The 23,079-nt window shown below is 44.9% G+C and overlaps 3 protein-coding genes across 3 annotated transcripts in view; 1 reads left to right on the top strand and 2 right to left on the bottom strand.

Annotated features, from left to right (window-relative positions):
- The window catches only part of LOC135921167 (5'-nucleotidase-like), a 232,739-nt gene extending 229,709 nt beyond the window's left edge, over positions 1-3,030 (bottom strand). Inside the window, exon 1 of the transcript XR_011507818.1 lies at positions 2,850-3,030. The gene's annotated coding sequence lies outside the window, so the exon portion shown is untranslated. The remainder of the gene's footprint in view (positions 1-2,849) is intronic.
- LOC139048613 (uncharacterized) overlaps positions 1-23,079 on the top strand; it is a 334,616-nt gene that overhangs the window by 206,864 nt on the left and 104,673 nt on the right. The gene's annotated exons all lie outside the window — the stretch shown is intronic.
- The window catches only part of LOC139048652 (protein 5NUC-like), a 31,487-nt gene continuing 18,167 nt past the window's right edge, over positions 9,760-23,079 (bottom strand). The window contains exon 3 of the mRNA XM_070523128.1: positions 9,760-9,999. Within this exon, the coding sequence (XP_070379229.1) occupies positions 9,760-9,999 (240 nt within the window). The remainder of the gene's footprint in view (positions 10,000-23,079) is intronic.

The following is a 23,079-nucleotide window of genomic DNA, read 5'->3' as shown; positions in this document are numbered from 1 at the left end:
GAGCGCATGAGTCAAATATCTTCAAAAACCTAAATGGTTGAATCCTCGCACAGAAATAATGGAATAAGCCTTTATCGAAACAGCTGCGAGCATAAGGTAATAAAGCAACACTGGTAAGCGCAGTTTCAAGACGGGACAAGAGAAGACACCCACGCAGGGACAAGTGCGTCGTTGTTTTCTCTTGTCCCGTCCTGAAACTGCGCTTAACAGTATTCATTAACTTCAACGAAGAAGCCCAACAACAAATTTTGTTAGTTAACACGATTCCAGAAAGGTTCGTATTTGCGCGTTAGACACTACCCTTACATGATTCCGTGACCTCTCCGCAATATGTTATTATAGATAACACCCCTTCCAGGTCTGTAGCTGTCACCTCCGGTGTTCCCCAAGGGTCAGTACTGGGCCCATTGCTATTTTTGATCTTTATTAACGACATTGCTGCTAACATTGAATGTGACATTAAGCTCTTCGCGGACGATTGTATTATTTATAAAGAAATTCTCAGTTACGCAGACCACTTATTATTAAACAGAGCACTCGATTTGGTGTGCAATTGGTGTAAAGAGTGGCAAATGTCAATTAACACCACTAAATCTGTATGCATGTCCTTTACAACAAAAAAAAAGCCTTCAGAATTTTCTTACGCCCTCGGTGGCACTTGCCTGAATAAAGTAAATCACCACAAATACCTAGGTTTGACATTCTCTTCTACCCTTTCTTGGAACTTACATATTGATAATACTACCTCAGTCGCATTACGCAAGCTTTTTTTCCTTAGACGATGTTTACGCCTTGCACCGAAACACACCAGACTACTAGCCTATACAACTTTTGTTCGCCCCGTCTTAGAATACGCTAACATCATCTGGTTTCCACACACATCAACTAACATATCAAAACTAGAAAAAGTGCAAAGAAAAGCTGTGAGGTTCATTTTTAACAAATACAGTCCCTATGACTCCCCTACAAGCCTCTTAGCTGATGCAGGTCTTAAAACACTATCTGTTAGGGCCAGACACGCCCGCTTGAAATTCATCTACCAACTAATGCACGACAGTTATAAGATAGACCGAACTAAGTACGCTACTTTGTCTACATCACGCCTGTCGCGAAAAAATCACCCATTTACACTAAACCAGTACAGTATTCGCAATGACACGTTCAAGTTTTCACTTTTCCCACGTGCGATCAGAGAATGGAATCTCCTCCACTCAGACATAGTTTCCTCTCCGTCGTTTTCATCGTTCATCAACCTACTGGAGACATCAAACAGAGAAGACGCCACTTAACACATCCAAATACCTTAATATTAACCCACATATCTGTAATACTTATTTTTGTGCGTGGAATTTATGCATTTCAAACCCCAAACTCGCCGTTTCTGCGCAGTTGTCTGTTGGCTGTATAAGTTCTCTGATCTTACAAGTGTCATTCATTCGCTATTTTTTATATAAATTCTAGTAATACAATATTGTTATATTGTTATACTAACTACATTGTTATATTGTTATGGCCATATTGTTATACCAACCAAAAGTATTGTACTAATGGTGATTTCTGCAGTAGTTAAGGAAGCGTTTTTCCTTTTTTTTCTTTTATGTACCATGTAACACGACCTGTTGGTTTCTTTCTGTAAAATTGTGCCCACCTGCTTTGGTCTCAACTGAGACTGGCAGTATTACAAATAAATAAAATAAATAAATAAACCCTACTTAACATGGAGAGTGTTAGGGCGCGAAAGTAAGTAACCTATTCAGAATTCCACAATATTCTTCACCATCTCATATAGAAGGAAAGCTGCCTACATCAAAATGAGCCTAAGGTGAAATTTTCTATGGAATGCAAACTTTCCTTTTTCAATATGGCATTTTTTAATCATGAATAAATATTACTTTAAATATGTAATGTCATTTGTATCTACATTGCTAATTATATTTTTACTGTTATTACATTCTATTGCTAGTCATTACATGATTCCGTGACCTCTCCGCAATCCCCGTATCAACCCTATGAAGTAGGTATATAGGCACTGTGTTCTTTGCCTTTGCCAATTAGCGGGTGAACATAATTATTTGGGGAAGGCAGCCAAGGAAAAGGAAGAGGGTGGTTCTAATTGCGGGAGACCGCTGCTATCGCACTAAATGAGTTCCCAGCCGAAAAATTTGATGAGGTCTACTGTCGTTGCCTTTTTTTTCGCACGTAAGAAAGATTTCGTTAACTGTGTAACGCGTGGCGAATCAGGTTATCATTGTTACAACGTGCACTGAACTTAACATATGTAATTTTAGAGGTTAAAATCAATAAAATACCTCCACGTTTGAGCACATCAGCCCCAACTGAAGGGCCTGCACGTCTCACACAAGTAGCGCTATAAAAATGTCAAAAAAGAAATTTCAGACAGGCCTCACTGCGAAACCAGTCGCTCATTATAGAGTCGCAAAGCTGACTTGCGCTTGCTTATATGAGCCGCTTCCTAGCCAGCGACTACACGAGACAGCCACTAGAGCTCAGCTGGTGAAACAGTTGTGTGCTAATAGGATGGGCACGCGGTAATATGTCTGACGGTAACTTAACTGCGCAAGCTATAGAGACTGTCATGATACGCGTTAAACGGTTCACGTTTTATAGTTATAGTTAACCTAGACATCTCTCAGAGTTCCTGAGTTGCTGTTAAAAATCGAGCGTGTGGAGGGACGAGCCTGAATGCAAATCTGTGCTCCCAGGTACGTAATATGAGATGCCGATAGACAAAACATTGTTCAACAATCCTGACTGCGATAACCAGGGCAATTTACGACATACGGTTCTGAATTTCATTGGCTAATACAAATCAAAGAAACCGTTCATACCAGTATAAAGGAATGTGTTAGTATGGCCTCCAACGATGAGATCGAGGTCAGGGCACTGTTGTGCAAGAATTTGGTCGACGTCAAATCCAACGTGGCTAATTAAAATAAATACGTTTACACCACTTTGTTTAAGACGGTTTGTCTCATTGTTAATGCTGTCAGCTTCTGTAAGTATCTGAACGCCACCTGAAAACAAACAGTGTATATATAAATTTAAGTACCTTGTGTCTTTTACCGACAAAGCGCCGGAATCATTCAGCGAATATTTGTCACCCTAACCCTAAACCAATTATGCAATACCATGCCATCGCTGCACAAAGGTGAGGCTGCATTGCTACAATCCGCGGAAGTAACCCATATAAAGCATTAACAATCGTGGACAGCATATTGAGCTCGATTTTAACTACGTGACACCGCAATAATTTGCGACCAAAGGGCTCATTGATATCACATTTTGCATATGGTAGCGCTCTATATCATTGGTTTATCTTGAATTTAAATCTGTGCACACGACGACGTGATACTCCTTTACAAACGCTTTAGACTCGACTGAAAAAGATTACACGAAATCAAACATTGCTTCACCTTTCAATATGATAGGATCCTGCGGATAATTCAAGGGAACTCGTTGTAGTGAATGGTAATTGGAAACAGCTAGCAGTGAGGTGTAGGCGCCTGTATGCAAAGTTGCCTAAAATATGCATAATTGTACGAAAGATCATGACACTGAAGAGTAGGTGGGTGTAGGCGGCAACGTCAGTGTTGGTGCTATTGTCTGAAAGCCGAAGCGGAGAAATTGCGCATGACGTCGCTGCTCCCCGTTGCTCCAGACGCCAGCCAATTGCATAAATACCTGCGCATAAATATCGAGTTACATAAATATGTGCGCGCTAACAATGTGTAGCCCGTACATATTTTTTCCGGCGCTAAATTACATAGCAAAGCCACTGCACTGTCCGAATAGCTCCGCACACATCACGCAGTAGCTCCGGCGTCGGAACTAGCGTTCGTCCTATGTTCTTCTTTCTCTGTGAGGTCGTGAACGTGATGAAAGGAAACCAAGGGGCTCCAATTTTATTGATACCATCTTAAAAAATCAAAGTGGATGAAAAAACAACTGGCCACAGGTGGGATACTAACCCACCTCTACGCATTACGCGTGCGATGCTCTTGCCGAAAGAGCTACCGCGATGCCATTTGCCCGCCCACTCTCTGGGGCATTTATGTTTTGCCACTAGAACTACCCCTGCGGGTGTTAGCCAGTGCCACCACTCAGAAATCTGGCGGCGGATGTAGAACATCCTTTCTGCAGCAGGCGTTACGAGAGCTTGATCTCCTTGGGTGACGGCAACTGCTCAATAAACCCATACATGCTACATGAAGGTATAAATGTTGCCGGCATCGACGCACGCGTAACGTTATAAACGCGAGAGAAAGGGAAACGAGAGGGCCGATTGTTATAATTCATATCATAAGCCTACAAACAAAGTCCCCGGGTTTGTTCATTTCGAATAATTTACCATTTTATAGTTTTATTTAGTATGTACGAGGTATATCCCCTATGTTGTCCTTGGTGTAATTGTTGGCTTCTTTGACACGAATAATAAAAATCACGCTCCTTGGTTCCCTTTCTTCTCGTTCCTTACATTACGAGGATCTGGAATCCGGCAACTTTGATGCCTTGAGGTAGCATGAGTGAATTTATTGACCAGTTTCTGTCACCCAAATAGCCGACGTAGTGGTGACGCTTGCGGCGGCAAGGATATTCCACATCCGCCACCAGGTTTGCGAGTGGTGGCGATAGCTAACACCCCCAGAGTTAGTTCTATTAGTAAAACATGAATGCCCCGAAAAATGGATGGGAGAACGGCGCCGTGGTAGCTAAATTGGTACGAGCATCGCACGCGTATTGTGAATACGAGGGTTGGTATCCCACCTTTGGCGAGTTGTTTTCTGAGCCACTATAATTTCCAGTAATACCAAGTACAAGTAATTTCTCGTATGTTGTTTGTGGTGTCTTTGTTTGTTGGCTTCTTATTATATGTGCAGGTTCGTGTATTTGGCGCTGTTTTTTGTACTACTGTTCGAACAAACATGTGTCACCACTGGCCCGGAGAGACGGCTTCGGCAAGAAAAATAGTGTGGAACCTTTGAGCTGCCAAAACACCCCTGCAACGCACTGAAGTTTCCGGACATCGACGAAATATCATGTGCAATAAAAGGCCATGATAAAACGAATTAGAGATAGAAAATACTCGGCGCTCTAGGTTGCGCGAAGGCCGAAGATCTCCCTTTAAACGGTGCTCTCGAGCAGCACGAAAACGTCCAGTCAATGAGTCTGTTCGTAGACCATCCAATGACATACCTCAAATGCCAAATCATTATACCCTTCTCATCCGAAGACAGAGGAGTCCATGATATTTTTTACTATGCCAAAGCAGTTACTTATTAGGAACCGAAGCGCAAGTCTTGCGATAGGTTTCAAGGACGTTCTTAATATGCAGTTTTTTTTTCCTTCTTGTAAAACACTCGGAAGTCACCTAGAAGCAATGATTGCGCTAAGAGGCATTCTATTGTTCACACACTACAGTATGCACACAATCATCGATTGCATACTTGCCTCTAAAACAGGAGCCAAATCTGCTCCTATGCAGGCTTTATAATCAGTATGTAGAATGTGGGCATGCAACAGTCTACGGTAAATATTGTTTAACGAGAAATGGTGAGATACTCCTTAAACTCTTGTCGGGGGTTTCACAGTGAATCACAACAAGGGTGCTAAACGTAAAACTCTTCCAAACTTTTTTATTCCAATTCTGCAATCAGCCCACCACGATTGGTCAAAAACTTTTTTGGACCACCCCCACTTCACCTCTCTGTCACGCGACGTCACAAAAACCGCGAAAGCCCCCATCTGATATGACGTGAACACACTTATTATGCATAATTTGACCGAACAAAACACAAATATTTATTTCTGATTCGACGCCTTTTTGCCATTAGCTCTCGGCTATTGGTGAATGGTTTCGGGCTGCACCCACTTCGCCTGCCTCTTTTGACTCTTTTGCGACGTCACAAAACCGCAAGAACTTACCGCGTCAAAGTGGCGCATATGCGTTAAAGATGCATTATTATGCCGAACAAAACTGAACTTTCTTCTGAATAGGCGCAGGCTGCCCCGCTCCGAAAGGAATAAAAGATGGCTGCCGCCGATCACTCCGGCACTGCCTACTCGCCCTTGCCGGAGAGCATGGGTTTGTTTGCGTGTAATGAATCTTTTTGTGTGGCCGTGTAACGTTTTCGAGAACTTTCGGCACGTTTACGACCTCCTTCTGCCAACTATTTTTTGCTGAGGATCCGTTAGAGCGTCATTCTTACGCTTCCGTTGCATGCCGCCGCGATTGTCGACGAGCCAGCGCAAGCTAAGTAAGATAAAGCGGGCCAATCGCAGACGTCGGCACCACCTTCTTGATCCGGTTATCGATATTCGGTGCAGTGACTCGGCCCCATGGAATCCCTCTCGACTCGAGCATGCTCGTCTCCTCTTGTCAGCCAATTAGATAAGACAAGCCGGTCAGTGCAGGCAATGTTATGCGCTTTTCAAGCAAACAAAAGTGACCTCCTATGAACGAGGGGAGTATTGGATTGGTTTGTTCAGACAACCCCTTGGGTGACCGCCCGATGCTTGCGTCGGTAGTTACGCAAATTTAACGTCAGGAGATTCGAATAAAACACATTGCAATAGTTTTACGTTAAACGGCCCTAAATCTCTGAACGTTATCTTTGACATAGGTGAGGAAAGCCTATGTTTCATCGGTTCTTCCTCCTTTTGAGGGAAAACAATGAGGCAGTGCTAGAAAGGAAATTGAGGCCATAAAGGTTGAGGGAATAGGGTTTGTTGTGCAGTGTTGGCAGTCACCATAAAGGTTGGGGGGACAGAAAGGTTGAGGCCATAGGGTTTATTGTGCAGTGTTGGCAGTCACCCAGCACGGAGCCCAACAACGGGATGCTACAATGCTACTGAAGATAGACTTGCATGCACCAACTGTGCATCGGTGCTATAACGAAATATAACGTATCCAAGTTTACATAGATAACTCCAAATTATGTCTTGCCACCGGAAATTGAGGAAAGTAAGATGTAAGTGAAGGTGGCAGGAAAGATAATAAGGGAAAAAAAGGTAAAGGACATCGAGAGAGATAGGAAAAGGCGACTGCAGATTTACCCGAAGCGAGTCAAGCTAGGCGTTCCGTCCACTCGGACTACGGCTAAAGGGGCATGTTGCCTCCACCAAGGCTACTTAAAGGTCCAAACACCCGGCATCAACCCTCCGGATTCCGTTTTTCTCTAGACACGGCTCAGCCACGCATGGTTAAGCGCGCGAAGGTCCAACGATTACACGCTCACAGTTGTGGTGTCGCGATACACCAAATGCCTGCTGACGGTGATACACCTGCGAGGTTTCGATTATTTCCATGCGAAGATCATGCGTCAAGCGCTGAAGGTAATGCTTCAAACTTTTCAAGAACACTTCTTGCGTTAGCGTAAAGGCGAGGAATGTGGCAGTTGAACACTACTCGTCTTTTTCCTACGTAAGAAGAAAAGATGTGGTGTTGTTAGAAATGCCATTTTGATTATTATTATATTTGTGTGGCTTCGTTGGTTCAGTAACGTCAGTCTGCGCATAATACGTAATGCATTTGTTGTTCACCCGCACTGGTTCCTAGCTCAGATTAAATTTCGGTGATTGTGGAAGACCTTTTGCAATATCGATCAATTCCTTGGGAGGGATACCAGATGCGGCACAAGTCTCCATAAAAAACTATATCTTTAGCTTTGAGCTGGCTGCACCGTGAAAATATATTTTTTATTTTGCTTTCAAGTTACTACACTTTCCTAACCCTTGTTACCCTTAATAAGTTGAAATAGTGCCCAAGTGGTAGACGTGCTGCATAAATCCGGGTGGAAATGGGAAAATCATGAATTTTGGTACAAAGGTTAATTTGTATTCGGTCTGCTGCCATGCTGTTTTCGCACCAGGAATACCATTAAATATGAAGTTATCCCGCTGAGACCTCTCCTCAAGTTCTTCTGTTTGTAATTTGAGGATACTATTTAATACCGCAAGAACCTTGACTGTTTTCCGCAGGCGGCCCAGTTATACAGTGAGTTCGTGGTTATTTTTATGTATTTCTCGAAGATCGTTCAGTTTCTTGTTAATTTAATAAAACTTCGCTTCAGGACATTTCTGGCCATTCTTGCACTTCTCGCGTTTGCAAAAAATTCAGTAATGAATTTATTACCATGTGCTAGGCAGGTCCGGAGATTTTTTCACACCTTAAATAATACAGTAGTGTGCTTATGGGGGTCTCATGGCGGAGATTCCACTTCGAAAAGCGGCGCAGAACGGGCTCTTGGTCAATTCAACGATCCACCGCATACGAGTGAAATGGCCCTGCATTGGCACTCTTCGATATCGTTGCGCAAACGCCGTGCGCACAACGGTGGTACTAACGATTGATTATTAAATTTTTTAGTGCATAGCGAGAAGTTTGCAACAACCAGAGGGGTAAAGTGCTAAGGATTAGCCACCATACCGAGGCTGATGTACCCTTGTTCACAGGAGCACACGAAGGTTATCAGCATTTTCAATTATACCAAGGCCATGCGATGCTGTCTACTAAAACGTCGCCTTTTATCACAAACAATCTCAAAATTTCCTCCCGCGTGATGGGGCAAAGAAATAAGGAAGACGAATGCAATATATGACAGAAGGTACACTCAAGCCTAGACTCAAGCCAAATAGCTCATGGTCGTTCACGAGTACTCAGTGGTGGTGCTCATTTTTTTCATGATTTCCTGGTTGGTGATGTCATTTCACCAACCAGGAAGCAACGCTGCCCACTTTCTAAGAGTGCAGCTGATTTACCGGATTACGCTTACCATTTTTTATGTTTGTTTATGTTTTTTATGTTTGTTGGCCCCATTTTGTGCCTATACTCCAAATTCTATTTTAAATAGTGTGACTGCTACCTAGAACTGTTCTCCGAGTTGCATTATCTTGCGCTGCAATAACGGCATTATTGCATATCTGTGCGTCGCTCATCGATGCTTACATGACAGAGTGTGTTCTAGCCGCATACCAGCTTTGAAATATAGGTGTTTTCCGAAGGCTCGAATGTTGTGAACAGTTGCCTAGTGGAATCGACACGGGTCAGTTACGAGATGAATGCACGGTGCACTTTTATTTGAAAGAGGGAGCGCCATCAATAAAGTTAGAGGATTTCCTCTCCCAAAGCGACACACAAGTTTAAAAAAACGTGGCAGTGTGGTAGCTCCAGAGGAATTTCGAACGCATGGCCTTCTTTCACCTTGCGAGTATTTCTGCACTCGACTTCCACACGAACGTGACCGCCAGGACCAGGAATCGAGCAAGAAATGGCTTGGAAACCCAGAAGGGTCATTTGTTTGTATTTGTAATAACACGGCTAAAAGAGTTTATAGATAAAATCGATCATGACGTTTCCAACACCATATTTGTCTCGTAATCATTGCTTATATTGTGGGCCTACGTTACTTAAGTAGCATGTCTGTGAAAATAAGACAAATATTTGTGAAACCTTCAAGTACAACAGCAATTTCCACATAATAAAATAAAATATAAGCTTATAACAAATTCAGAGCCACATAGTTCTTGCTTTGCCCCACCTATGGATCAGCACATGGGTGCTAAGATCAATTTGGCGTCTGTGAGGAGGAGAAATCGCCAATCGGGCTAGTTGGCTGACATCATAACACGGAAATAACAGGCGTGTGATATCAAAGACATAAAAAACCTCTCTATTTCCAATATTGTTCTGGAAAGGCTCGTCGGACTACGATATAAGGCACGAATGTCGACTAATCTAAATCACTTACCCGGTTTGGCAATAGTCATGGTCTCTGTAGTTACAACACCTAGTAAGGCTACTTGTGTTCCGGAAATGTTGTACACTATGGACTTCGGCAACGTGAGGTTTTCCCTTGTGAAGATGGGTTCATTGGTAGTGTCCAGGTTAGTTCCAAGCACTGTAACATTCGCCTCTTGCATTTTTAATAAAAACGGAACCAACCCTGCAGGTCCGTCATCAAATTCATGATTCCCAAGGCACTAGAGAGTAAAAATGTAGGTTAAAAATTAGAAAAACTATGCAGATCCCACGCCTTGTAGAAATCGACATAAGCGAAGCTTTCTGTTCTGTTCACTTTGATTGACGATAATTAGTGTTCATGTCGACGGCAAATGTTTGATTTATTTAGCCTTTAATACAATACGAGATTGATGAGTTGATCTTAAACGTTACCTTGCGTGTCCCACTGCTGTTTGTCGGAGTTGTACACTGAATGTACAGGGAGACTTGTTTGCTTGAGCCGTTCTTGTGTGCTATTGTTCATAAACTCCGAGAAGGTTAGCATTGTCATCGTCTAACACGGCACATCGCATGTTGCCTCAAGTGTTAAATTTTATTTCAATTATGGGGTTGTACAGTCGGCGTCACTCTTGTGTAGAGTGCGGGAAGGGCGGCCTCTGGGCCTCTCAGGAGCCAGCCAGCGACGTCTAAACGTAGTTGCTGTGCCCAAACGTGCACAGAAGCTAGCGGCACACGTCGCTGGCCGGCTCCCGAGTGCCCCGGAGGCCGGCCTCGCCGCACTCTACACAAGACTGACGCCGACTTTACGTGTAGAAACCCCAATCGGATTATCAGGCATGGCATACGGCGATCTCCGCATTAATCACACTCAGTGGGTTTCATTGACATGCACCCAAATGTAAATACACAAGCGCTTTTGCATTTCGCGTCTTTAGAAATTCCGCTGCCGCGGTCGTAATGCAACGCGCGACCCAGCAGCGCGATAGCCGCACAGCTTCCGCGGTGGGCTCAGAAGTGCTGATTTCATGTACGGCCACCTTTTCCCTCTCCCGCCCTGACCCGATGTCTGCGAGTGAAGAGGGGCAAAGCTGCGATTGACTTCTTTAATGACTGCATTGGTCCTAGCAATTATTTGCCTCCTTTCTCTACCTCCTCTCCTTCCTCTCTGCCATTGTACTTACCCTCTGGACGATTGCAGGTTAGTGGAATGTCAAACGCCACCACAGCTTCTGCAATACTTTTCCGAGGGGTCACAGATAATTACAGTAGTTAGCAGTGTACTGTGGCGATGCCAAGGTAGTTCCAGATGGCAGCATCGCCACGCACTGGAAATGCCATAAAGAGTTTCTCGCACCACCTTTACTCTCTGCCGCGCTTCTGCCGTGTATCGCTCTTAACAACCTCCCGACGCTACGTGCCAGACAGTGGAAAAGTGGAAGGAAGAGGCAAAGAAAGCTTCGCTTTAAAACGCCCTTTGATTGTAGTTGCTGAAAAAATCCTTATAATCCCTGAGAGAGGCTTTCGCTTTGTCTTGCCGTAAACCTAGGTAAGCTGTTGATGACGAGCCAGAACATGAACCCTTAATATACCAACTTTCAGAGCAGCACCAGACCTAAGCGCATCAACTAATTTCAACCGGTCGCCACGAATACTCTGCGGGTCTCTATAATAACATTTTCATTTTTTGGAACTGACGTGACTGACAGGTTACCACATTCATGTATGACAAATGCTGGGCGATGCACGCGAACATTAACGTTTAAAAAGAGCACCCTACTTTTCAGTGCGTTTCAGCCGATATTCGTCACCGGCAAATGACATTGTCCTGCCGGCTGTGTTGGCCTACAAACTTCATTTCTGTCATTTTGTGCCGACTTTCTTCAGAGCAAGAAAAAAACAGCCAAGTAAAGTATATCATGATAAAACAATTCCATTGCGTGTTTCTGGCCGCACTTTACATCATATGAAATACAACTTAGGCATTAATAAATGGAAAATCAGACATCCACCTGTTCATAGCAATTGCTACAAAGGAACCTCATACGGGTTCCTCGAAAGAAAAGCCTCGGAGTTGAAGAAAAATTCGTGCTGGTCCGGGACTCAAACCCGGGACCACCGTCTTTCCGGGGCAGCCACTCTACCATCTGAGCTAACCAGGCGGCTTGCAGATGGCAGGGCGAAGTCGAATTCGTCAACAACATGAAGCAAAGGCAAGTGTTTGACGTAGTAGTTCTACTAAGCTACTAAGTAACCACTGTGGGCCTTCCGGAGTTTTCTCGGTTCGGTAGTCTGGCCCCGGACACGCTCAGGATGCCAGGTGCCGAATTCCAACGCATGTTGGAGCTGGGGATTATTGAGCCATCTTCCAGCAACTCGGCATCCCCCCTGCACATGGTGCCCAACCAATATAACCACTGCTAACATTGTGGTAATTGTTGGTCCCTTAAAACCCGGCTTTTCGCAGAATTACTGCGTCAAACTTATGCATTCAACAAATGTGTAAACTTTCGCATTCTTAAAGCTAACTAATACAACATCTTGCACCTCAATATGACTTCCATAATTCAATATGACTGAGAGAGATAGACCGTTGATCACATGCATGTATGTTTGGCTTCCTATTTTAAACTTGAGTCATGTTTTGTGAAACACCCTATAGAAGTGTTAAGCTGAAATATAGCCACTACGTTTAAAAACACACGGTACAACGAAAGAAAAGCACGAAGAATAGAGCTACTAAGTAACCACCGTGGGCCTTCCGGAGTTTTCTCGGTTTGGTAGTCTGGCCCCGGACACGCTCAGGATTCCAACGCATGTTGCAACGCAATTCCAACGCATGTTGGAGCTGGGGATTATTCAGCCATCTTCCAGCAACTCGGTATCCCTTCTGCACATGGTGCCCAACCAAAATAGCCACTGCTAACATTGTGGTAATTGTTGGTCCCTTAAAACCAATACTATTCCGAACCGGTAACCACTACTCCATACTTCAAACATTAGTACAGTCTCGCGTGAAGCCCGCATCATTTCAAAGTTCAGCTTAGTAGGGACCTATCATCAATTACCAGTAGCAGACAGGGACATTCCGCAGCCTACCATAGCAACAAGGTTCGGCATCTACGAGATCTTACGGATGCCTATGCAAGGCTGGAAAATTATTTCAATTCTTTATCGACTACGTCGCGCATGTCCTTCTGTTTCCTTCACCTACGGGGGTGGCCTGCTGACGGCCAGCTCTATTTCCCAAGAGCACTCGCAGCACATTCACATGCATTTCGAGCACCCCTCCCAATACGCCTATATTTATGACGTGCCGAAAAGTAACTACGGGAAACGGGATCTCCAGTTCCTCGGTCACCACATGAACGCCACTGCACAAGGCCCCTTTCAGTAAAGGTGCGAACCATCATCTTTCTTCGAAGGCCCACGTTCTTCAAGAAATTATGCTGGCTATTTGGTCTGATGAATTTCTACCACCCATTTACATGGAGCTGTGCCACCATCGTCCCGCCACTTGGCCGCTTATCACGGTCAAAGACACTACGACTACCCATGTTGGGCAGTCTCTCTGTGATGATCCCTTCAACGCAATCAAGCATGCCCTGACCAATGTTACCACCTCAATGCACCCAATACCCGGCGCAGCCCTCGGACTGGTGACTTTGACTTCGAGCATAGGTACGGGCGTGATTCAGGTGTAAATAATCAGACTCCTTGCCAGCAACGGCATTTTCCTGGAAACGCTTTCAACTGACCCAAACGAAATACACCGTCTACGGGCCAGATCCTGGGCATATAACTTGCGCTGCATCATTTGTGACATCTTTTTGAGGGCAATGAGTTTGTCGTGTACAACGGTCGCAAGCTTCTCCCGTACACCATAAGGCGCCCTCAGTGATGCACTTCGCTTGGTGTCCACGAACTCTTAGCGAAGTGCATGATCGATCGCTCGTATCCCAATTTCCCACTGTTTCTCGGCACGTCAGTGGCCCGAGCAACATCCCTGCCGACACACTAACCTCAGCCACCAAACCATCTCTACTCAAGGTTAAGACGACTGCGGAGCTACATTTCTTGGACACCGGACTTCGTCACTTCTACACTTCCAATACTTTTCTTTATCTCCAGCATATGCATATGAATGACGTGATCCTATAGCTTGTCAAATTTCTACGGGTGTACAGCAAACCCTAGATGCCGGTGCGTTTCGTCAGCATCTGTTTGGCGTTTTGCTCAAGCTTGGACATCCGGCTCTTCATGTCATGCAAAGTCTCACTGCGGCTCACTTTGTGCGGCCGCGCTTGAATGCCGATAAAAGAGACTTGTTCCGCACTTGTGACGCTTGCCTGTGAGCCGAAGCAAACCGCTAACATATCCCTCCATCCTAAAGGTTTCTATTGCCCGATGACCGTTTCATCATGTTTCACGCAACATCACGGCAGTCTACTAAGGCTACTGGTACTTGTTAACCTGCGTCAATTGAGTTAATCAGTGACTTGAAGCACTCACCAACCCATACATAAGAACGGCCACCGTAATAGCAGTATTTCTGTCGGGATAGGTGGCATGTTTCGCCTGCCCTACCGCTATCGTAATAAACCGTGGATACTTCCAGTGATCACTTTTTACGAAGTGATTACATCTGCTTGGCATGACTCGGTTATGCATAGTGGCATATTATCCACAGACAAATGATCTCATCGAGCAATTCAATCCTCACTTTGAGTCAGCCCTCATATCTGATGCGATGTCTTCTGAATGGTTTCAGCGTTTTCCTCTTACGATCCTGGGCATCTACTGAGCATTGAAGTTGGACCCCAACTGCACCAGCGCTGAGTTTGCATGACTCCTGATAGTCTTCGATGTCACTGCTTTTGCGATGCCTGCGGCCGGCTGTGTGTAACCAGCTGCGGACCCCCTTAAAAAGTTTACTACTTAACCCGTGTTTCCTGGTGTTTCCCGACATATATGCGTGCGAGCCCCGACCAAAAGTCGTATACTCACGCCTTTGTCAAGCACTGCCCTGTTCGTCCTTCGATCGTCACTACTTTGGACTATTTGCCTTATTAGAGCGTCGCGACTCAAGTTAGATCGTCGACATAAACGGCAGCCAGAAAGCTATAGAGTTGGAATGTCTGAAACCTTCCCACTGTGCTAACACCGCGTCTCGCACTACAATTGCATACTCTTCCTCCTCAGTTACGCCTACTCTCTGAAAGCACAAAGAGCTCACCGCATCACCATTGCTTGCCGTAATGGCTCCGATCTAGGGGAGCAGCCCTCCAGTGGTTGCCGCATGGCTAACGCTCGCGGCCAACGCCTTCTGCCCATAAACCGACCGTTCCTCGTCTTAAGAAAAGCCATCCCTATGCAGCAGCAATATATCGCGGCCTAGCAGTCTGGCACAGCTCTTCCCATCCAATGTCGTCCTTATACTTTTTAGCCTCATATGGAAATCAACAGTTTCATAAAATGTCTAAACTGAAATAAGAAATCGCCCTGTCGCTCACAAATAAATCCGCGAAGCAATTTTTAAGTAAGGTCACCGTGTTACCTATCTGCTGATTCTTATATCTTTGCGGTCCACATGTTAATGTATATCCAGCGTAAGTCTACACCCTCTCAACGCTGCAAAGGATATATATATACATGCATACATATATATATATACATATATATATATATATATATATATATATATATATATATATATACATATAGGATCGCCATAACATCTTGTAAGTCTATTTGTAGGCTACAATAGCTTAGAACTTTAATTCAGTAGCTTATAGCTTATAGGCTAACTTAGCAGAAATATGCAATGTCACTGTTATGGCGTTACTTTTTCTAATTGTGATTGCTGGCCTTGGTTCTACAATTACGAATGACATCTGGTAACGCTGGGAAACAATAATCACCGTAGGTGGCGCTCAGCTACATCTTCATTATAGCAGATATATGTTCATCAATAGAATGGTTCTCCCACACAAATACTTCACATTCCACATAAGGAATTTACGTGCCCGAAGCTGGCTGGCACGCTTTCATAAAAACAAAATACGCGAAATGCTATATCCCTTTACAGAATCTTAAATATATCAAGAAAATTTGCGTAAAAGTGATGATATAAGGCAGCGATACGAGTTGCCTGCCTTGATCAGTCGCTGCCTAGGTAGACGCAATAATTACAGCGAAGTATAAAAAAATGCTGGCTCTTCCGTAATCGAGTAGATTTAAGCATGAAACTGCTACCGGCAAAGCAGAATGGTTGGAGATGATAGTAGTCACTATCTTAAAATGTGTCTAGTGCATGTCCGCAACGGCACATCTACCACACTACACCGCACCACGCCATACATTGCAGTAATCATTATGGACGCAAATGTTTCCTGTCGCAGCCACAAACTCATTGCAAGTGTTGTTTCAGCCAAACAGCCATCCCCGGCGCGCCGGTCGCGCCGCGGAACTCACAGTCTGCTGGCGTTGAAAGAGCACATGCAACGTGTCTCCGCGCCAAAAGATGTCAATCAAGTGCATCGTGCCGTGCATCTGCCTTGTGAACCTCCCTATAGGAAATGACGAATAAATTTTCAGCGTACTAGAAGACACAGGTTGAGTTATAGTGCGAACAAGCAATATGAAAAACTCGTATGCAATATTTTTGTTACTTTTTTGGGCAGTAACTAGCGTGTGTAATGCAGTCCTGTACAAAGAGCTCGGAACCAAATGTCGCATTTTCTTAAGTTGCCATTTGTAAGAGGAATGTAGGACAAAAAGGAAAGAAGAGGACGATGTGAGCCGCCCGGCCCGAACGGCACGAGCCTTCGAGGCGCGTGACCCTAGGAGTGATCGGAGGAGAAGCGGGGCCAAGGTGGTATTATCGACGTGACTCTGGGCCAAGAAGCTTGGAGCACCAGCTTCGCACTGGCGGCAGGAGCCCTGAAAGTTCGGACGAGCCCGTGGCGCTGGCGACCCAGGGTGTAGCCGTCGACCTCGACGACGTTCGAGCGAGGCTCCCGGGACCTGCTGCAGCCTCCCACGGCGCTACCGGGCACCCCAGGAATTGGATCCCCCTTCTCCGGCAGACCAGCAAGGACGATAGTCCCCGAAGCTTCGCGTCGGCACACGCAGAGGTAGCGGCGGAGCCCGGTGTTAGGCCTAGCCAGGCAGGCCTGTGTGACACGTCACCATAGTTCGGGATGCTGGTATCCGAGACGGAGGAGCTGGCCGGCCAATACCAAGGAAGTAAAACTTGCGGAGTCGACGGGAGCGCCGACTGGGAGCACGAGCCGACGCACATCGGGCTTGGAGATGCGAAACTCGACTGAACCTCGTAAGTGTTCTATTTTGTTAGCGTGCAGACATAGGCCAGGGTTGCCGGACTTTCGCGCGAAACCCACCAAGGACGCACGTAGGTGAAGATAAGGACATTATTTAGGATAAGCAATTGAGTGTGGAGTTGTATCTTATTCAGTTCAGTTTTGAATTCCATTTTGACTTAGTTTTATTTTGGGGTTGTTAACAGTAAAGTCTGTTTGCTGTGCCCACCTGCGTCCCCCGACTCCATCTCTCCCAACATTCGCAAGGCCCAAACATCCACGTGACACATATTGGCGAGCCTGGCAGGATAGAATCCTTCCTGGGATCCGTCCCAGGATATTTTGAGCACTCTATTTCGGCCCCGTCACTGATCGTGCTGGTTTGGAGATAGTAATTATAGTAATTAGTAATTGACCAAGGCTGGGAGAGGAACGAGTGAGTCTATGTTTAGTGGGCGAGGCATGAAGTGTCTTTGGGCGTATGCGAGCCGAGAATTCATTAGACTACGACAAGGTAAAGAAAACTTTACTGCAAAGATTCAGGTTCACCGCAGAAGGGTTTCGAGAGAAGTTTAGGCTATGTGAGCCTGAAGATTCAGAAACAGGCAAGCAGTTCGCCTGTCGGCTCACAAATTATTTTGAGAGGTAGATAGAGCTGTCCGAGACGGACAAAACTTATGAAGGGGTTCGCGACAAGGTCGTGGGTGAGCAGTTTCTTGGCAGGTGTAGCAGCAATTTGTGGATATTCCTTAAGGAAAGAAAGCTACAAACTCTGGAACAGATGGCAGAACAAACGGATCAGTTTGTAGAAGCACAGGGACAGGCACGTACCCAGGGCCCCCCCCCCCCCCCCGAAATCAAATGGCATACCCCCCCCCCCCCCTCCCCACCCACGCCACCGCTCCTCATACATTCCTAAAGCGCCGCCAGATCAATGTTGAGACTTGGCAGCTATTATTCGGTCAGCATTATGCTGCCTTTTTCACTCCTTTTAGATGGCGGTAGTTATCGGCATCTCTTGTAATGTGAAGGACAGTTTTCTCATAGATTCCGCACCCGTGCGATTAACTCGAGATGCGTTCAGTTTTCACCATCTATTCAACCGTCGCGCGCATATTTGTTGCTTTTGTTAGTTCAACCTTCTTTGTTCAGGCTGATCCTGGGACCAGGAAATGGATGCAGCTGTTACTGAGCTGGTCTGTACTCGCGTGGAACGAGTTGCGGCCGGAGAAAACGCCAATTGCGTTTAACCTTCCCCTTTGCTTCATTATTTCCTTGAGTTACGGCTCGCCGCGAGGCTGGCAGATGCCCGCAACCATATACACGTGATATGGGTTAGATAAGGTGGGAAATAAAATAATGTGAAAGTGCGTCCATCATCAAACCCTGCAATAACCCTTAAACCCATAAGCAAGATGACTGTCACCCGTTACCTCGTCTTTTTTTCCCTAATTGTATAGCACTTTTCGTGCAAAATTGGCAACTCGAAACAAAAATCGCAAGGAGTTGAGAAAATAAGCGATCTACTAAGGGAGAGAGCCAGGCAACAACCAAACTGCAACTAAAATCGAATAATAAAAAAAGTTAACCGTTTATGAGAATATTTAGGGATCAACATCTTTTTACTTAAAAAGGAAGTAGAGAAAACGCTGCCGGAAGTGTAGAACAATTACTTGCTTTGAATGACGCTTCTACAGTTATCGGTCGAACCGCCTCACGTAGCCAATTCTCTGCTGTGCTTATGTGGGTGTTTATCTAACCTTTCGCGGTAAGCGCAGTACATCTAGAATCGCAGAGTCCTGCGCTCTACGCGGTTGTATGGGACTGGCGGCCGCACAGCGTTACGCAATTCGCGTAACTGTCAAAACTGGTCAACAAGGCGAAAATAACTGATATTCGAAACTATAACATGAGAAATAGTGAAGAAGCTGTAAAAAATGAACGCAGCCTGAAATCAGTAAAAATGAAACCTGGCTTGGGGCAAACCGTGATGTATACACTAAAAGATAATATCATCAGCAATCTCGAAGATATAGTAAAAGCAGCGGAAAAACTCTAAGCTGACGTGTATACAGTACTCAGAGGAGACACGATACCTCACTTGGAAACAGTAATGAACGGGATACAAAAACTCTCCTATAACTAGCGATGAGGTCAGAAGGGCCCTGCAAGAAATGAAACGATGAAGAGCGGGAGGAGAAGGTGGAATAACAGTCGACCTAATCGAAGATGGAGGAGACATAATGCTTGGAAAACTGGCGGCTCTTTATACGAAGTGTCTATCGACTGCAAGGGTCCCAGAAAACTGGAAGAATGCAGACATTATACTAATCCACAAAAAAGGAGACGTTAAGGAATTGAAAATTTATAGTACCATTAGCTTGCTCCCAGTATTATATAAAATATTTAGCAAAATAATCTCCAATAGATTAAGGGCAACACTGGATTTTGTCAGCCAAGGGAACCGGCTGGCTTCAGGAAGAGATACCTTACAATGGATGACATCCATGTCATAACTCAGGTTATCGCGAAATCCGCTGAGTACAATAAGCCTCTCTACGTGGCTTATATAGATTACGAAAAGGCATTTGATTCAGTAGAGATACCAGCAGTCATACAGGCACTACGTAATGATGGAGTACAGAATACGTAAATAGCTTGGAAAATATTGCTACACGCGTGTGGTATTTGTTTGTTTGAACTAGGCGCGTGGGCGCCATCACTCCAGAAAAGAGGAGGAAGAACGAACTGGGCTCGCGCTGTGAATCAAACCGGTCAGCGCTACAACCGTTGTTGCAAATATAATCTGTAAATAGTTTTTCGTCTTACTGACTCGTCCTTCGCTTAAGAATATCTACAGAGGTTCTACAGCTACCTTAATTCTACACAAGAAAAGCAGGGAGATACCTATAGAGAAAGGGGTCAGACAGGGAGACACAATTTCTCCAAAGCTGTTCACTGCGTGCTTAGAATTCAAGCTATAAACTGGGAAGGCTTAGGAGTAAAGATCGACGGAAAATATCTCAGCAACCTTCGGTTTGCCGATGACATTGTTCTATTCAACAACAATGCAGACGAGTTACAACAAATGATTGGAGACTTTAACTGAGAGAGTGTAAGAGTGGGGTTGAATATCAATATGCAGAAGGCGAAGATTCATATTCTTATGATAAATAGTCGGGCAAAGGAACAAGACATCAGGATCGCCAGTCGGCCACTAGAGACTGTGAAGGAGTTCGTTTACCTAGGTCAATTAATCACAAGGAACGCTGATCATGAGAAGAAAATTCACAGAAGAATAAGAATAGGTTGGATCGCATACGTCAGACATTGTCAACTCCTGACTGGAAGCTTATCTTTATTATTGAAAGGTAAGGTGTGCACTCAGCGCATTTTGCCAGTGCTGACATATGAGGCAGAGACTTGAAATCAAGTTAGGAACCGCGCAAAGAGCGATCGAACGAAGATTGCTAGGCATAACGTTAAGAGAGAGAAAGAGAGCGGTTTGGATCAGAGAGCGAACGGGTATAGACGATATTCTAATTGACATCAAGAGGAAAAAATGTAGCTGGGCAGGTCATGTAATGCGCCGGTTAGAAAACCATTGGACCATTAGGGTTACAGAATGGGTGCCAAGAGAAGGGAAGCGCAGTAGAAGACGGCAGAAAACTATATATGGTGCGATTAAATTAGGAAATTCGCGGGTGCTAGTTGGAATCAGTTGGCGACAGGACAGGGGTAATTGGAGATCGCAGGGAGAGGCCTTCGTCCTGCAGTGCACATAAAACAGATGATGATGATGATGATGATGGAGGTGGTGAGCCCCCCCCCCCCCGAAAAAAAATCCTGGGTACGTGCCTGCACAGGGATTGAAACATTTAGGAAAGAGCGACACTGATGCGCATACAACAGCATATGGAGAGATGAAGGACCAGGGGCAAATCAGTAGACGAAGGGAACCCCAGAGATGTTTTCTATGTAACCTGTTAGGTCATGTAGCGATGAACTGCCGAGTGAGAGATAATCATCCTGAAACACTGGCGGTTTGCCAGTTGTGCCAAAACAAAGGTCATAAGGGCGACGAATGCAGGGCTGACGCCATGGATAAAACAGCATGCTTCGTGAGGTAAAGAGAGGACGGACAGATAGAGCAGGACATGCCTGTAGCGAAAGGCGAGATACACGGATGCAAAGCTACAGTCTTGAGAGACACGGGAACCAATACCGTTTTAGTGAGGAGGAGTCTAGTACCATCAGAAAGCATGACCGAGTACTTAAACCAGTAATCATGGTAGATAAGTCCGTGGTAAAACACAACAGCTGTTATACACTATTCCCTTGAGGGATAATCTCCAGCCTGCTTCTTGCCTACCTTGGCATTGAAGTCGCCCATCAGTATAGTGTATTTTGTTTTTACTTTACCCATCGCCGATTCCACGTCTTCATCGAAGATTTCGACTTCTTGGTCATCATTAGTCGATGTAGGGGCGTAGACCTGTACGACCTTCAATTTGTACCTCTTATTAGGTTTCACAAGAAGACCTGCACCCCTCTTGTTAATGCTATAGAATTCCTGTATATTACCAGCTATAACCTGCTTAATCAGGAATCCGACTCCTAGTTCTCGTCTCTCTGCTAAGCCCCGGTAGCACAGAACGTGCCTGCTTTTTAGCACTGTATATGCTTCTTTTGTCCTCCTAACTTCACTGAGCCCTATTATATCCCACTTACTACCCTCTAATTCCTCCAATAGCACTGCTAGACTTGCCTCACTAGATAACGTTCTAACGTTAAACGTTGCCAGGTTCAGATTCCAATTGCGGCCTGTCCGGAGCCAGGTATTCTTATCTGACCGCCGCCGTAGTCAGTTGCTTCGCAGCTGCTTAGTACTGAGGGCCGGGATTTGATTGTTGTGCTCATATAGGAGGTTGTGGCCAAGTATTGAACGAGGGTGGCCAATGCTGCTCTGGTGAGGGAGTGCGTTACCGGTTATGGTCACCGGGCTCAGGCGACACTCCAAGCCTGTTTATGCAATTTGATCAACACGCGGATTTCGTTTTTAATCTGGCCGAAAATTGCGCGGCACCGGGATTCGAACCAGGGTCCTTTTGCACGCGAGGCGAATGTTCTACCTCTACGCCACTGCTGCACCTTTGTAGGTAACTTGTCACTTTTGATGTGCACAATGAAGGTAGCTGTAGAATGTCTCTAGATATTTTCCAAGGAATTTACGTTAGTGCTCTGTACTCCTTGATTACGTAATATCTCTATGACTGCTAGTATTTCTACTGAATCAAATGCCTTCTAGTAATATATGGAAGCCATATAGAGAGGCTGATTTTATTCTGCGGATTTATCGATTACCTGAATAATGGCATGGATGGGATCCATTGTAGAATATCACGAACTGAAGCCAGCCTGTTCTATTGGTTGGCTAAAGTCCAGTTCTGCCTTTATTCTACTGGAAATTGTATTGGTGAATCTTTTATATACAACTGAGAATAAGCTAATGGGCCTATAGTTTTCCAATTCTTTAAGATGTCCATTTTTGTGGATTTGTACAATTTTGGCATATTTGCAGTTTTCTGCGACCCTTTCAGCCGATAGATACTTCGTATAGAGAGCCGCTAGTTTTCCAAGCACTGTGTCTCCCCTATGTTACAATAAATCGACTGTTATCCATATTCTCGTGCCGCTCTTCCCTCTTTCGTCTTGCAAGGCCCTTCTGACCTCATCGCTAGCTATAGAAGGAGTTTCCACACGAATTTTATCTCATATCTTGAGTTGGGAACTTTCATTCTTTGTTGTTTCTTTATTATGTACTTGGTTACTTGGGAGAGCTTGCCTACTGGTTGCCTTCGTGCCTTGCCTCCCACTTGCTGTCTTTGAAGCTAGCCTAGTTACACTTTTATTCATTAGATCTATGCTATCTTTGTCTCTCTTTTCTAAGGATGTGTATTTTTTTTCTAAGTACCAGGCTGAATTTATCTGCTTTTACCC

Source organism: Dermacentor albipictus, chromosome 8, assembly GCF_038994185.2.
Source record: "Dermacentor albipictus isolate Rhodes 1998 colony chromosome 8, USDA_Dalb.pri_finalv2, whole genome shotgun sequence".
In the NCBI taxonomy this organism is placed as follows: Eukaryota; Metazoa; Arthropoda; class Arachnida; order Ixodida; family Ixodidae; genus Dermacentor; species Dermacentor albipictus.
Note: the sequence above shows the minus strand (reverse complement) of the source record. Positions and strands in the feature narration are given on the sequence as shown.